At 45.6% G+C, this 13,240-nt stretch overlaps 1 protein-coding gene across 1 annotated transcript in view; it reads left to right on the forward strand.

Annotated features, from left to right (window-relative positions):
- Window positions 1-1,123: 1,123 nt before the first annotated feature.
- The window catches only part of LOC135522627 (zinc finger E-box-binding homeobox 1-like), a 70,467-nt gene continuing 58,350 nt past the window's right edge, over window positions 1,124-13,240 (forward strand). Inside the window, exon 1 of the mRNA XM_064949072.1 lies at window positions 1,124-1,205. Coding sequence (XP_064805144.1) covers window positions 1,148-1,205 — 58 coding nt within the window. The 5' untranslated portion in view covers window positions 1,124-1,147. The remainder of the gene's footprint in view (window positions 1,206-13,240) is intronic.

A 13,240-nucleotide genomic window follows, 5' to 3' on the forward strand; every position in this document is an offset into this window, starting at 1 on the left:
TGCACGGGGTCATTGTCATGCTGAAACAGGAAAGGGCCTTCCCCAAACTCTTGCCAGAATTGTCTAGAAAGTCATTATATGCTGAAGCATTGAGATTTCCCTTCACTGGACCTAAGGAGTCTAGCCCGAACCATGAAAAACAGCCCAAGACAGTTATGCCTGCTCCACCAAACTTTACAGTTTGCTCTACACATTGGGGCAGGTAGCGTGGGTTTCTCGGTAGTGAGTGTCGCAACCAAGGACAAACCATTTTTATGCGCTACGCACTTCAGCACTTAGTGGTCCCGTTTTGTGATCTTGTGTGGCCTACCACTTCGTGACTGAGCCGTTGTTGCTATTAGATGTTTCCGCTTCACAATAACAGCACTTACAGTTGACCAGGGCAATTCTAGCAGGGCAGATATTTGACAAACTGACTTGTTGGAAAAATGACGTCCTATGATGGTGCCACATTGATAGTCATTGAGCTCTTCAGTAAGGCCATTCTACTGCCAATGTTTGTCTATGGAGATTGCATTGCTGTGTGCTCGATTTTATACACCTGTCAGCGTCGGATGTGGCTGAAATAGCCAAATCCACTAATTTGAAGGAGTGTCCACATACTTTTGTATATATAGTGTACATGTGGTCATATACAAATGTAAGCTAGTTTTGAAATGATTGTGTTTGGGATTCTTGCGGCCAAATGGGCAGTCTACAAATTATTTGTAAATATGTTCTGGCCCCCCGACCATTCACTCAAGAAATCTAGTTGATGATCTCTGCTCTAGAGCTGTGACAATGTCTGTCATCATGCATCGGTATAGGCTCTACTAGATTGAGTATGTTTTAACCACAAGGTTCTTAGTCAATTATCTGTAGATTCCCGTAATAATATGGCCCCAACCATACCAGAAACTCAGAATAAAATCTTTATATTTTTTTCAAAATATAATCATGTATAAATGGTGCGATGATCAGAAAGAACGCATAGAGTAGGAGTTTAAGGTTGGCGGGTCCTACGGTTTAGGAGGTGTAGAAGGTAATGTCGTAAAGCAGAGTGTCGTAAACCAGGTGCAGGGAGGGGAGGTGAAGCAGAGGGAGGAGGGGGAGTGGGGGCGAAAGAGGAGGTGACTCTCCAACAGCATTTAGACACAGCGAAAGGATCATGGCGGATGGCCCCAGGTGTAAGCGCAGAAAGCAGGCGAATCCGAGGAGGAATAACGGTAAGTAAAACTACTCTAATTTCCTTATTTTTCTGTGGTGAAGTGACCTAGAATGAGTTATATCGAATTCTCGATTCTCCGAAGACTTTGGGACCCCCGGAGTCGCGTTTTTAGTGGGTCAAAGTGCTGGAAAGTAGCAAGTAAGCGCACAATTATAGCCCTCTGTGGTGTACCGTTATACCTGGCTCGCGACTCTCCCACCGCCTAGCGGTTGAGTGCACCACCCTGGACCGTTATACGCACCTAATCTCGTCCCTGCACTCGCTTTTGTTCCCCGTTCAGTCCCTTTTCGATTTGATTTAAATCATCTTTTCGTATTTTTTTGAGTTTTCAACTTGATAGCTTGTTTCACCTTCTCTCGCCTTCAATTTGGCTAGCTTTCTAAAACCGGTGTCTGGGAATATAACCTTACCTGGTTGTTTTTTGCGGACCACGGTAGTTTGTCACCTTCTTTATCAATATAGAAAATAGATTGATGTTCGGAATCGGAAATGAGTGAATATGTGTAAAAGTTGTATTTCCTCAATGCACTTTGGAGAAACTGAACTGTTTCTGTCGCTTTTCTATTCGTTTCACGCACCGTAGCAGGTTGCGCGAGCCTTGATAGGACACTTGCTACATCGTGGGCTCGGGCCCACCATCCATGCATTAAAAAAATGTTTTTAATGTGAAAAGTGTACTGTTCTGCTGCTTGATCATCTATTCAAATGCATGCCGTTGTGTTAGGTAGGCTACACGTTACTTTCTGTCTTATTTTTCGTTGTAAATCATGTGTAGTGGAGATGCACGCTTTCTCACCATTGACAATGGCAAGTGTGCATTAAAAAACATTCGAAAAGTTATTGCTACGATAAGTAGAACATATGTCGAATAAGATAAGGTTGTTATATAATTAATCAACAGAAATGCAAATGACCGTCAAGCTAAAAAAAAAACGTTGTTTCTGTAGCATGCATTGTTGGGTAATGTTTTAGAGACTGGGAAGGGTAGCTCACGCGCTGTGCGTGTGAACAAGGCACAGCCTATATAAGGAATGTGCGTTTACATCCACAGTCGCGCGCTGGGAATTCAGATTTTATAGGTTTGTGTGCCGCGGGAGCGAAACTTGCAGTTGGAACCAACCTGTTCATCCATTGTTTTTTATTAGATACATCATTTTTTGTTGTTTTTGATTGTGTTTTGTGTTTGCGGTTAAAAAGGCTGCACTGTGGGGTTGGCTGGGTAGCCAGTGCGTTTTCTCCGGATCGTTTTTTTTTTCTGTCAGTAATTTAATTCATGTCATAGTGAAGTGCTTTATCTGTAAATTATGTTAAAGCCGACTTGAAAGATCATACTATTCGGGGTTGCTTGTCAATCCGTTATGCTTTTTTTTGTAAACCCATATCATGTGTTCTCGTGTTATTTCGTTATTACTAGTGACTTTTGTTTCACCATCAGAGGTGGGCGTTTTTTACGCATAGGAATAATGTTTGTTTTGTAGGCTGTTAGTATAGTTTTTCTGGAGAAAAAAAAGATATTTTATCCTGACGACATGCGTAGCCTATAGCCTCATGCAAGTAGTCAGCACAGCAGCGCAAGTGTTCGAGCCACCCAGCGGAGCCTGCAGGAATATAAGGACATGTTTACTTGATCTGAAAAACGGGGCTTTGGTGTTTCTAAACACCCCCCTGTCAAAACAAAACTTAAAATCTAATTGCTGGCGACTGAATACGCTGAGTTAGAGAAGGAATCGTCTCACTGGAATCTGTCTTCAAAGCAGTGGCCTCTGTGCCGTGCGCTGCAGCAAATGGCAACTTGTGCAGGTAGAAAAGGCAACGGGTGTCTGTAGGCGCGGCATGCTGTCATCGTGTCAATTTGTTGTGATTTTTTGTTATGGAGGAGTCGCTTGTTGTGCTTACTGTCATTGTTTGTCATTTTATAATATAAACCTAGGATATTTATTGTGTGCCTTGTCTCTTTGCCACGGTGTTGATCACAGATCCGTGCATGCCATCATGCCAGTGCTCCGTTGACAACGGTGAATTTGTGCTTTCACACTTTATAGCGGAGTTGTTGTAGCGTGTATTTGCGGCTCATTCATGGTCGGTGGTGAATATTTACTGCATTCGAGTCACCTCAGATAAATAAAGACGCACCTGGTAGTTGCTGACAGATGATATGATTTGTACACGGTTTAATATGTGTAATTTATATACAATTCTAGAAAATAATTCAAACGTATTATTTATTGACATTTTTGCATAATTTGTTTTTCTTTTTACACTTATTTTAATTTCTTCATTTATTTTCCATTTTGTGTAAATTACATGTCACTGTAGTGTTGCCCATTTGATGTTAATTTAAAAAATAAACTGAGTTAGCCTATGTTTTATTCCTTATGTTATCTCATTTAGCATACACACTGCTTACCTCAACTGTGTTATGCTGGGTGTTCAGCCTAAAAATGGGTTCCCAGGTAAAAAGAAACCCCCTTTTAGAGGGGTAGTGATTTGATTGCTTTGGGGCAGGACAGGACAGGACAGGGGGGGGCGATCTGGCAGTTACTGAAACCAAAAGGTGCTTGGCGCCAGCCCTGTATTGGTTGTCTTACTGGGCCTGGAGCTGGGCCTGACAGAGCAGAGATCAAGGTGAGCCCCGTCACAGCTGTAAACATGGAGGTGCTAACAGCCGGCCAAGCAGGCAGGACAACAGGTGTTTGCAATCTGTGGGACACTGTCTCCACTGGCTTCCTTGGTCACTTCTATCCTGACCAGGACTAGCCCAGATCCCATCAGGAATAGCAGCAACCATTCCCCGGAATGGTAATTTAACACCGCAATTTGGGAATAGAGGAATGCGACCCGGTATTAACATTCTTAGCAAAAATAAACAGTCACTCTTGGCCTGTCTTTGTAAACGTGTGAAAGTGGAGGTTATAGGGCCTTCATTTCAAAGGAACTTTCAATATAGGTATTTATTTGAATTGATCAAAGGGTTCGCTCTTCTCTCTCTATCTCTCTCTTGTTCCCCTCTCTCTCTCTCTCTCTCTCTCTCTCTGTCACTTAATCATCCTATCTCTCTCTCTCTCACTTAATCATCCTACAGAAGAGGAAGAATGGGTCTGTGGGTCTATGTTTGGCTTCCGTAAAGCTGTGTGATGTAGTACAGGATGTTTATTTGGCTGGTAAAACTATAATTAGTGCGCTGGACTCATTTTTGCCCCTAAATAATATTGAATGTAACCACATGCTGTAAAGTTGTGTGAGAACAATAAAAGAACACTATGGTTGAGCTACAGTTCTTAAGAAAATAAGATGTTTTGGCCATTCCAAAGGCTTCAGGGGGAGAGGGGTTTTAAAAGCCATCTGTTTTAAAAGCCATCTGTTAACATTTAAAAGGTCTACCCCTGGTGAGTGGAGTTTAGCAGAAGAGGACATTTTCATTTATCAGTTCTTTAACTTTTGAACAACTTCCTCTGCTGCATATGAAAGTGCCAAGTCAGAGGAACGTCCCCCGCCCCCTCGTCTCCTCACCCTTCCCCACCTCCCCCAGTCCTTTATTCAGGGGGAAGACACAGCATCCAGGGGTGCTTTTGCTTACCCCCTGACCTAGGCACCCATGTGTGCCTCCACTATGACTTCACTTCCCCCCCCTGTGCCATTGTTGGGTCCCTTCCAGCATGTCCAATTGTGTTTGTGTTTAAGTCCCTTCAATGAAAGGATCCCGAGGTGTATAAAAGCATGGGGGTTGGCTCTGGACTTTAGTCTCCTCCCCCTGCTCCCTCGACCCCTCCCTCCCTCCATCCCCCTGACCAGTACAACCCCTCTGTCCTGTTGAGTTTGGTAGGGGAGGGAGGAGGGAAAGGGAGGAGGGAGGGATAAGGGGGGGGGGGGAGCTGGCAGGGAGGGATGACAGTGAGGTGCTGCTGGAGAGGAGAGCCAGTGGGAAGGAAGGTGGACACTCACTCACTCTGTCAAACACAACTGATCGCTCCCTTTACATGAGAACAGTCTGAGTGTTTCCAATGGAAAGGAGTGCAAAGGATTCATTTTGGGTAGTGAGGCAAACTAAGAAGTAGGATATGACAAGTTAACGACAAATCTCTAGTGGAGGAACTGCTTTACAGACCTCTTGAGGTTGGAATAGACCTTATCATGTTTTCTTCTTTTGTCATGTTTATGTTTCTCCACACGTTTTAAAATGTTTGATATGAAATTCTAATCTCTACACCATTCAATGCACCATGTCACACATTTCAATGATTTCCCTGCAGACAATTCTGTTTGTGCTCATAATCTGATGCTACTCAAACCCTTTCCCACTGTTGTTGAGGCAGCTTAATGATTAGCAAGCTCCTATAGAGGTATTGCATTACCCTATAAAAATGTGCTCTCCCTTCCCTTAGAAAAGCAGTTTTAAACCCCAAGTCAGTTTCACTAACCCCCTTAACTACGCTTGGATGTCCTTTATTGGGGTTGTGTGTGGGATGAATGCTTAAATGAACCATTGTGTGTTAAAGCTTTGGTTGGAGGAAAGCCTGAGGAGAAAGAGCCTAGTTACCTTTGCAGGCTGCTCGCTCTACCACATACACTGTCAGTGGAGGAAGAAAAGGCCCATTGAGTGGGGCCGGCGTGGGGAAGGAGAGGCCTTTTCACACTCTGCTTGTGGGAAACTTCTCCCCCATACTGGGCATGGCTATTTGCATATGACCCATTCTCTTCCCAGGGACCCCAGTACTGACAGAGGAATCGGTGGAAAGCTCTGAGAATTCATCACAATCTCCCTCAGTCTCACGACACCACACTCAGGTTTTTTGCATTTGCATTTTTTTGTTGTTGGATACCCCAGCCTTTCTTGGGTTTTTTTTTTTCGGAAATGTGTTTTGTCTGTGTCATGCTCACTCTTTGCTGAAGGTTTGTCTATGCCTCCTGACTATCATTTGGTGTTGTGTTTTTCCCGTGTGTAGTCTAAGCCCTGTATTTAGTGTTAAACTGAGGCCACGTCCCATGACGTGCTCCAGCAGCCGGCAGGAAGTTCCTCCCTATATAACCCAGATAGGGCCCACGACGGAGCTGCGTGACTGTGCGGGGGCCAAGGCTGACATAATGAATGAGGAGGCATGAGGGATGGAGTGTCAATAATGTTGTTGAAAGGACAGAAATATCCTGGAGTTGTTCAGTTGGGGGGTTGGCGGGGGAAGAGGGGGGAGGTTTGGGTGTGTAGAGGGGGAGACTATACACGTCAGGCCCAAGTGAACTGAACAAAATCATGACGGGGGGGGGGGGGGGGGGCTCAGAAGGAGGAAGAGGAAGAGCGGGCCCCAGCACAGGCTCTCGTTCTAGTTGGATCAGGAGCCTTCCTCAGTGGCTCAGATCCAACCAGGGGACTGAGTATACAAACTTCTAGATGGAATCTGCTGTACGGGGGAAACAGCGCCACTGTCCGCCCAACAGCCGTTGTTATTGGTTTTGGTTTTGTTTCGTTGACGTAGCAGAGGTGGGGAGCGTAGGGGGAGCGTAGGGAGAGGGTAAGGGGAGCGTCGCACATCAGCGTAACAAATCAATCGCAGTGTATATGCTGCTGTTCTATCGCACGTGCAATGATGTCAGAGGGGGAAAAAACAGTGTTCGTTGTTGGCAGTAACTTCTTTGTTGTTGTAACATCGCAAACGGAATTGGCAGTTTCGCCATTGTCCCTCAAGCAATGGAAAAAACTTGTTGATTTGACCAATGGAACTTCTGCATGTAGTGTGTGCGCTCAGCTGTTTACAATACAATGGGCTTACAGTATCCGTATCCAGCACTGGGACTAGAGAACACTTTAGTGTGTTGTTGTGACCATACAGGAAGTGCCTCCAACCTACACTCTCCTCCTCTTCCTCTCCCCATTACTGACTCCCCAGAGTGAGTCATAGACAGACAGGTGTGTTGGTGAGATGACCTCACCCAGCCCACAGCCTCACAATTTCTGTGTCGATTCGAGAGGACAAGAAATGAAATGCCTTCCTCTCTTCATCTCGCTCGCTCCTTATCGCTCCTCCCTCACTCTCTGTTCTTACATGTATATTGAGACAGGTGCGATAAAAATAAGTCCAAAAACAAAGTGTCTACTCCTCCCTCTCTCTCTCTCTCTCATTATTCCATTCCTCCTACCGATACCATATTACATAGAAACAGGTGGGAGTTGAAATGATAGTCTGAAACGAAATAAAGCTTCTACTCCTCCCTCTCTTTCTCTACCTGTCCCATAGACCCCGCCATGTGGGAGCTGAAATGATAGTGTCCCGTTGTGTATAGCTTACAGCCGGGGGAGATGGCAGCTCCAGGATCAGTTGGTGACATGTCTTTTTGTATAATGTGTTTGGTGGCTGCTCTTTAGGCTGGACTAGTCGTGTTGGGAGTTGACAGTGACCCTACTGTCTGTTGCCTCAGCCTCCCCTCTCCTCCGTCTCCTCCTCTTATCCCCCCTGTTCCTCTGTGTCTGCTGCTTCATCCTCTCTTCTCTCTCCCTCCTTTTTCGCTCAACTCTCACTCGATCACCTCTCTCCTTCACCTGCCCCCTCCCTCCTACTCTCATATTGCCTCAGCCTCCCCTCTCCTCCCTCTCCTCCTCTCCTTCCTCCTCCTCTCCTCCCCTGTTTCTCAGTGGAGCGGTTAATGAAAGGTCTGTGTTAACAATAGACAGGCAGCAGGCGCTGAGCCACCAGCCCTCTTCATGCCAGTTTGTGTTTGGTCCACAAACTCATCAGTGGAATCTTTGTTCCTCACCTTTAACCTGACAATTCATTCTCAGTTTCCCTGAAAAACGTGACAGTACAAAGCCAATGGAGCAATATGGTGACTTTATGCTGACAGATCGTAACGTTTCTTGTGGTGCGTCTTTTTGAGTCACTCATCATTCCAATTTGTAAGTCGCTCTGGATAAGAGCGTCTGCTAAATGACTTAAATGTAAATGTAAATGTAAATTATTACCCCCTGGCCTGCATGTACTATAGCTGTGATGATATCAGGCAAGACAGGCATTGGCCGGGGTCAGAAGTAGTACACTGTATAGAGAATACCGTGCTATTTGGGACTCAACTCAGAGGGACGTGTGTGTCCAAGAGCCATCCTAATGATCTGAAAATGTTGACAGAGACTAAACCGGCTCCTGTGATGTCCCTGTCCCCAGGCCACAGTTAGTGACTTACACAGGGGCCACGCAGTCAAGTAGCTAGCTAGCACACTGCTTTAACAGAAACCCTAGTCGCCTTGTTTATTAGTCAGGCAGAGAGGAGAGGAGGGAGGGAGGCAACGCTGAATGTCAGAGTCTGTAGACATCACAACACACAGGAGTAATGAGTGAGCGAGACAGAGAGAGAACGAAAGAGGTAGTAGCCTGAAAACAGAGCGTGGTAGGGAGGGGAATGGGACAGGCTGGAGGCTTGAGACAAGCGTAATGTCCACAGCATCGTCCCTGGACCCAGTGTCACTGAGCATGTGCAGTTGAGCTGGCCTGGCCCTGCTAGTGCAACAGAGATACAGGGAGTGAATCGTATTGTTTCAGCAGAGCTCAGTCTGAGACAGGAGGGCTCTCACATTTAGTCATCGAGGCTTCCGCCCAAATGGCAAGATTTTCCCTGTAACGTGCACTGGTATGGGCCCCTACTGGCCCTGGTCAAAAGTGGTGTACTTAGGCCTAATAGGGAATAGGGTGCCATTTGGGACACATCCCTGGGTGATGAATGAGTTTGGCCTGTAAAACAGCTTTATAAACGGTTTATTCCCCTAGCTGTTACACCGCCACCCCATATGCTGCTTCCCCTGATGTCATTGTTCTGTGTGTTAAGTACACGTCTCTGGGGAGTTGGTGAGCTGTAAGCACATCTCTTTGGTGTTTTTTTGCTCTTCATTGCTTACTGTCCTCATTTGATCAGGTTTCTGTGTGTCTAGCTACCTACCAATACTCACCTGATGTCATTGACTCTAGACTAGAGCAAAGTACACCTACCTACTGTAGCTACCTCTCCAAGCTCCACCCCTCGGGCTCTCTGTCAACTCCGGGAGCAGAGAACCCTGATCGAACCACTGACTACCCTTTTGACCTGTCCGCCTCTCTGTTATCGCTCAGGTGTTTGGCCTCAGCCTCGCTACACACGCTTCATCCACAGAGTCGGGGTGGAAGGGAGAGAAGGATTACAAACGTGGTCGCTATAGCCAGACAGTCCCACATTGGTCCTCCTCTTAGCCGTAATGACGTCATCCTTGCCGCGCTCATTACTCAGGCACCGAGCTTCCTGTCCCGCTCACACAGAGGGAGAGCCAATGAACCATGGGTTTTAATTGATCATGTTTAGAGTCATATGACACCATTAATTAGTGCTTGTAGTTGTTTGTGTGTTTGTTTGTTGTTTCCTGCTGCCGGCTCGTGGTGTGTTCTAAACAGAGGACCAGGCATCATTAGGCGTCTCATCTGTTAGCTGCGCGCCACTGAGCTAACATCACATTATTTTGTAGCCTGGCACTTGTGGTGCGCTACCTCTCTCTCTCTCTCTCTGTCTGTGTCTCTCGCTCTTCTTTCTCTCTGTCCTTCTTTCTCTCTCTCGCTTTCTCTTTCTTTCTATCTCTCTGGCAGCTGCCAGGGTTCTCCCACTCCAACATGAGCAGGTGCTGCAGGCATGCAGGAACTCACTACAGCGCTCATAAATAACACCTGACAGAAGTATTAGAGAGAGAGAGAGAGAGAGAGAGAGAGAGAGAGAGAGAGAGAGAGAGAGAGAGAGAGAGAGAGAGAGAGAGAGAGAGAGAGAGAGAGAGAGAGAGAGAGAGAGAGAGAGAGAGAGAGAGAGAGAGAGAGAGAGAGAGAGAGAGAGAGAGAGAGAGAGAGAGAGAGAGAGAGAGAGAGAGAGAGAGAGAGAGAGAGAGAGAGAGAGAGAGAGAGAGAGAGAGAGAGAGAGAGAGAGAGAGAGAGAGAGAGAGAGAGAGAGAGAGAGAGATTTAAAGTTTCCTCTGGCATGAGAGCTATATCAAGGAGAGCAGGGCGTGATTCATGGTCAGCTCTGTTCCTCAGCCTCCTGCAGAAAGAGATGCTGCTGTTAACCGGGAGCAATGTGAATGAAGTGGCTGCCTACCCTGCCTGCCCTTCTCAAATGTATTTGTTCACCGCCTCCACTCCCTTTCTTCTACCAACGACCCATTAAAAATGTAAGCCAAATAGCCCACACTTTCATGCCACATCAAATTAGTTAAAAAAATACATTTTACAAAGATAAGGGCACCACACAGACAGAGGGTATTGTCATTGAGATCTCTTTTGCTGCAATTAAGAACCGAAGAGCCTCTGAACAACGTTAATTGTCCGGCACTCTAAAAGCAAATGAAGTGGTCAAACAGGAATTACATTTCATGCACACTTTAATAATCTCTCACAATTATGAACTTGTACCGCAAAGAAATCAAATAAAAATGATATGCAAGGACATGCGTTTTTAGTCTAGGCTACTTCAAATCTTCAGTCTGTCTTTAGCCACTTCAGGACAACTATCGATCACTCGTTCAGTCAATCATTTCTCTGATTGGCTAACCTATGAACAAAACCAGGAAGTCTGTAAGATTACCCAGGATGCAACCTGAGCAGTCTTTAAAAAAATGGTGGATAAATGAAGGTAGTTCACTCAGGCCGGTCTACTTAAGGGGGTGGCTCTCCCATAGACACCAATGTGATAGCAGCTGGGTCTGGTCTACTTAGTTCATTGACTTCCATTGAAACAGAAGAAATTAGGGAGTGGAATGTCTCACTTCCTCTTCTGTCTCTGGTCTTTATCTCTGTCAAAACAACAGTGTTCCTTGCCTGGGTTGCACCCCAAATGGCACCCTTTTCCATAAATAATATAGTACACTACCACTTTTGACCAGAACCATATCTGCCCTGATCAAAAGTAGTACACTGTATAGGGAATATGGTGCCATTTAGGATGCAGCCTTAGTCTGGTCCTAATCAGCTAAAGGCAGCATTCCCAGCCCCTGTGGAAGGCAGGGACCTATTTAAGGCTTCTTGTTGGAGGTTGGAAACAACATAAAAGACGGGTTAGGAGGACTAGCTGTGCTGCCATATAGTTTTAAAAGCTCTGTGAACTTAGCAGAAGAAAACAACTTTTGTGAGAACAGTATCAAAATGTTAGTTGCGTCAATTGAGGGAAATGGCTGCAGACACAGGTTTTATGAAAGAGGTCTGACTCTGGCCACACACGGTATCGAGCTGCCGTCTGTAACCTCCGCCTCTTGCCTGGTGTGCTGACGAAAGATGGTTGGTTTTTATTTGGTGGGGAAAGTTTGTCATTATTTGTTCGATAGGAAATGGTCCATTAACCCTGTCACCCATTGCTTTATCAAGCCAAATTCTCAACCATTCAAAATGATACAATGTGTACCATCCTCCTTTCTTTTGAGTGTGTGCCTCTGGCATCAAACGTTTCCCCAACGCCAACCTGCCTTCAATACAAAATGACCCGGTCCTTATTCTGCCATCTATGCTAACTGCCCTCATTCACTGTAGCGCCCTCCTGACTTCTAAACAGGGCTATAAAGACGCTTCATTCAACCAGTAAAAAGCCCCCCTGCCCAATGTGTGTGTGTCTACTCCCCTGCCCAGTGTGACTGTGGCCTTCCTTGTTCTAGTGCCAGGATGTAGCCAGTCTTCCTTGGCATCGTTGCCATCGTGGCACCATGTACAATCCACTGATAATATATCTGTGTTATGTAGAGTTAATCCTATATTATAGGATGTTGTTACTGTAAGTAGTGTTAAGTCTATTCTACACTGAAAAGAGAAAGGTTCTAAAAATGGTTCTTCCTCAGCTCTTACGGTTTCTTGGAGAACTCTTGCCCGATAAAGGACCCTTTGAGTTAAGTGTGGGGTTCTTGGCGTGGCATCTACGGTTCTTCAGAATTCTAAAAGGTTCTGGAAATGTATGGAAGCCTGCAGATGTGTCCCTTTCATAGCACACAGCAAATTGGCCAGTGTTAAGTAGTGTTGAGTTTTCAGTGTAACATTACTAGTGTTGATTCGAGAGTTAAAAGAACACTGTAAAGAGTTGAAGGTGCTACACATAGGATTTTTAAAGAATGTTTGCATTGTAGTGGAATAGTGGAATGATAGTGGAATGATCACTATGGTCACAATATTACTTACCCACCAGTGTTGTGATTGGCTGTGATATTCACCTATTGATTTCTCCCGCCAGAGCGGCGTCTCTTGTCAAAACTAAGCTGTTCTGACTTTGTGGCTGTGTTATGGAAATTGTTCTTATCTTTTCCTGGTTGCTAAAATTCTCCACTGTTCGCTCAATTTCAGTTTATGTGAGAACAAGCACTGGATAGTGTAAGGAATCATTGTACTATCTAAATCGCTTTGAAATATATTTTCGATAACAAAAATATATTGTTTTTACAGCTGTTTAAAGTCATTTTTTCTGATCCTAGATCTGTGCCTGTATGGTCAACTTCACCTCTGGAGTGTAGAAACACCAAGGGTCCATATTCACAAAGCGTCTCAGAGTAGGAGTGCTGATTTAGGGTCCGGTACTCCCTCTTATTTATTATGCAAAGGCTAAACTGACCCTAGATCAGCACTCCCAGGCCTGAGAGGAGAGGCGAGTCAGGGTTAGTGGGAGCTCACTTCCTGTTGTTGACGCTGCCGTAACCTGTGTCGGGTGAACAAGGTGATGGGTGCTGCCATGAGATTACCCGAGAAAGTCACATGGTCTGTCTGCGTGTGTGTGTGTGTGTGTGTGTGTGTGTGTGTGTGTGTGTGTGTGTGTGTGAGTGTGTGAGTGTGAGTGTGAGTGTGAGTGTGAGTGTGAGTGTGAGTGTGTGTGAGTGTGAGTGTGAGTGTGAGTGTGAGTGTGAGTGTGAGTGTGAGTGTGAGTGTGTGTGTGTGTGAGAGAGAGAGATCTGGTTTGCTATGCATTCCTGACCTCCACCTGAATGATGACCTATGAACGAACAGAGGCCACATGCCTCGCGCCTGCCACCCGGCCCAGCAGACCTGCGGGGCTGTTACTACCAGAGGTTTGGAC

Source organism: Oncorhynchus masou, chromosome 30 (assembly GCF_036934945.1).
Source record: "Oncorhynchus masou masou isolate Uvic2021 chromosome 30, UVic_Omas_1.1, whole genome shotgun sequence".
Classification (NCBI taxonomy): Eukaryota; Metazoa; Chordata; class Actinopteri; order Salmoniformes; family Salmonidae; genus Oncorhynchus; species Oncorhynchus masou.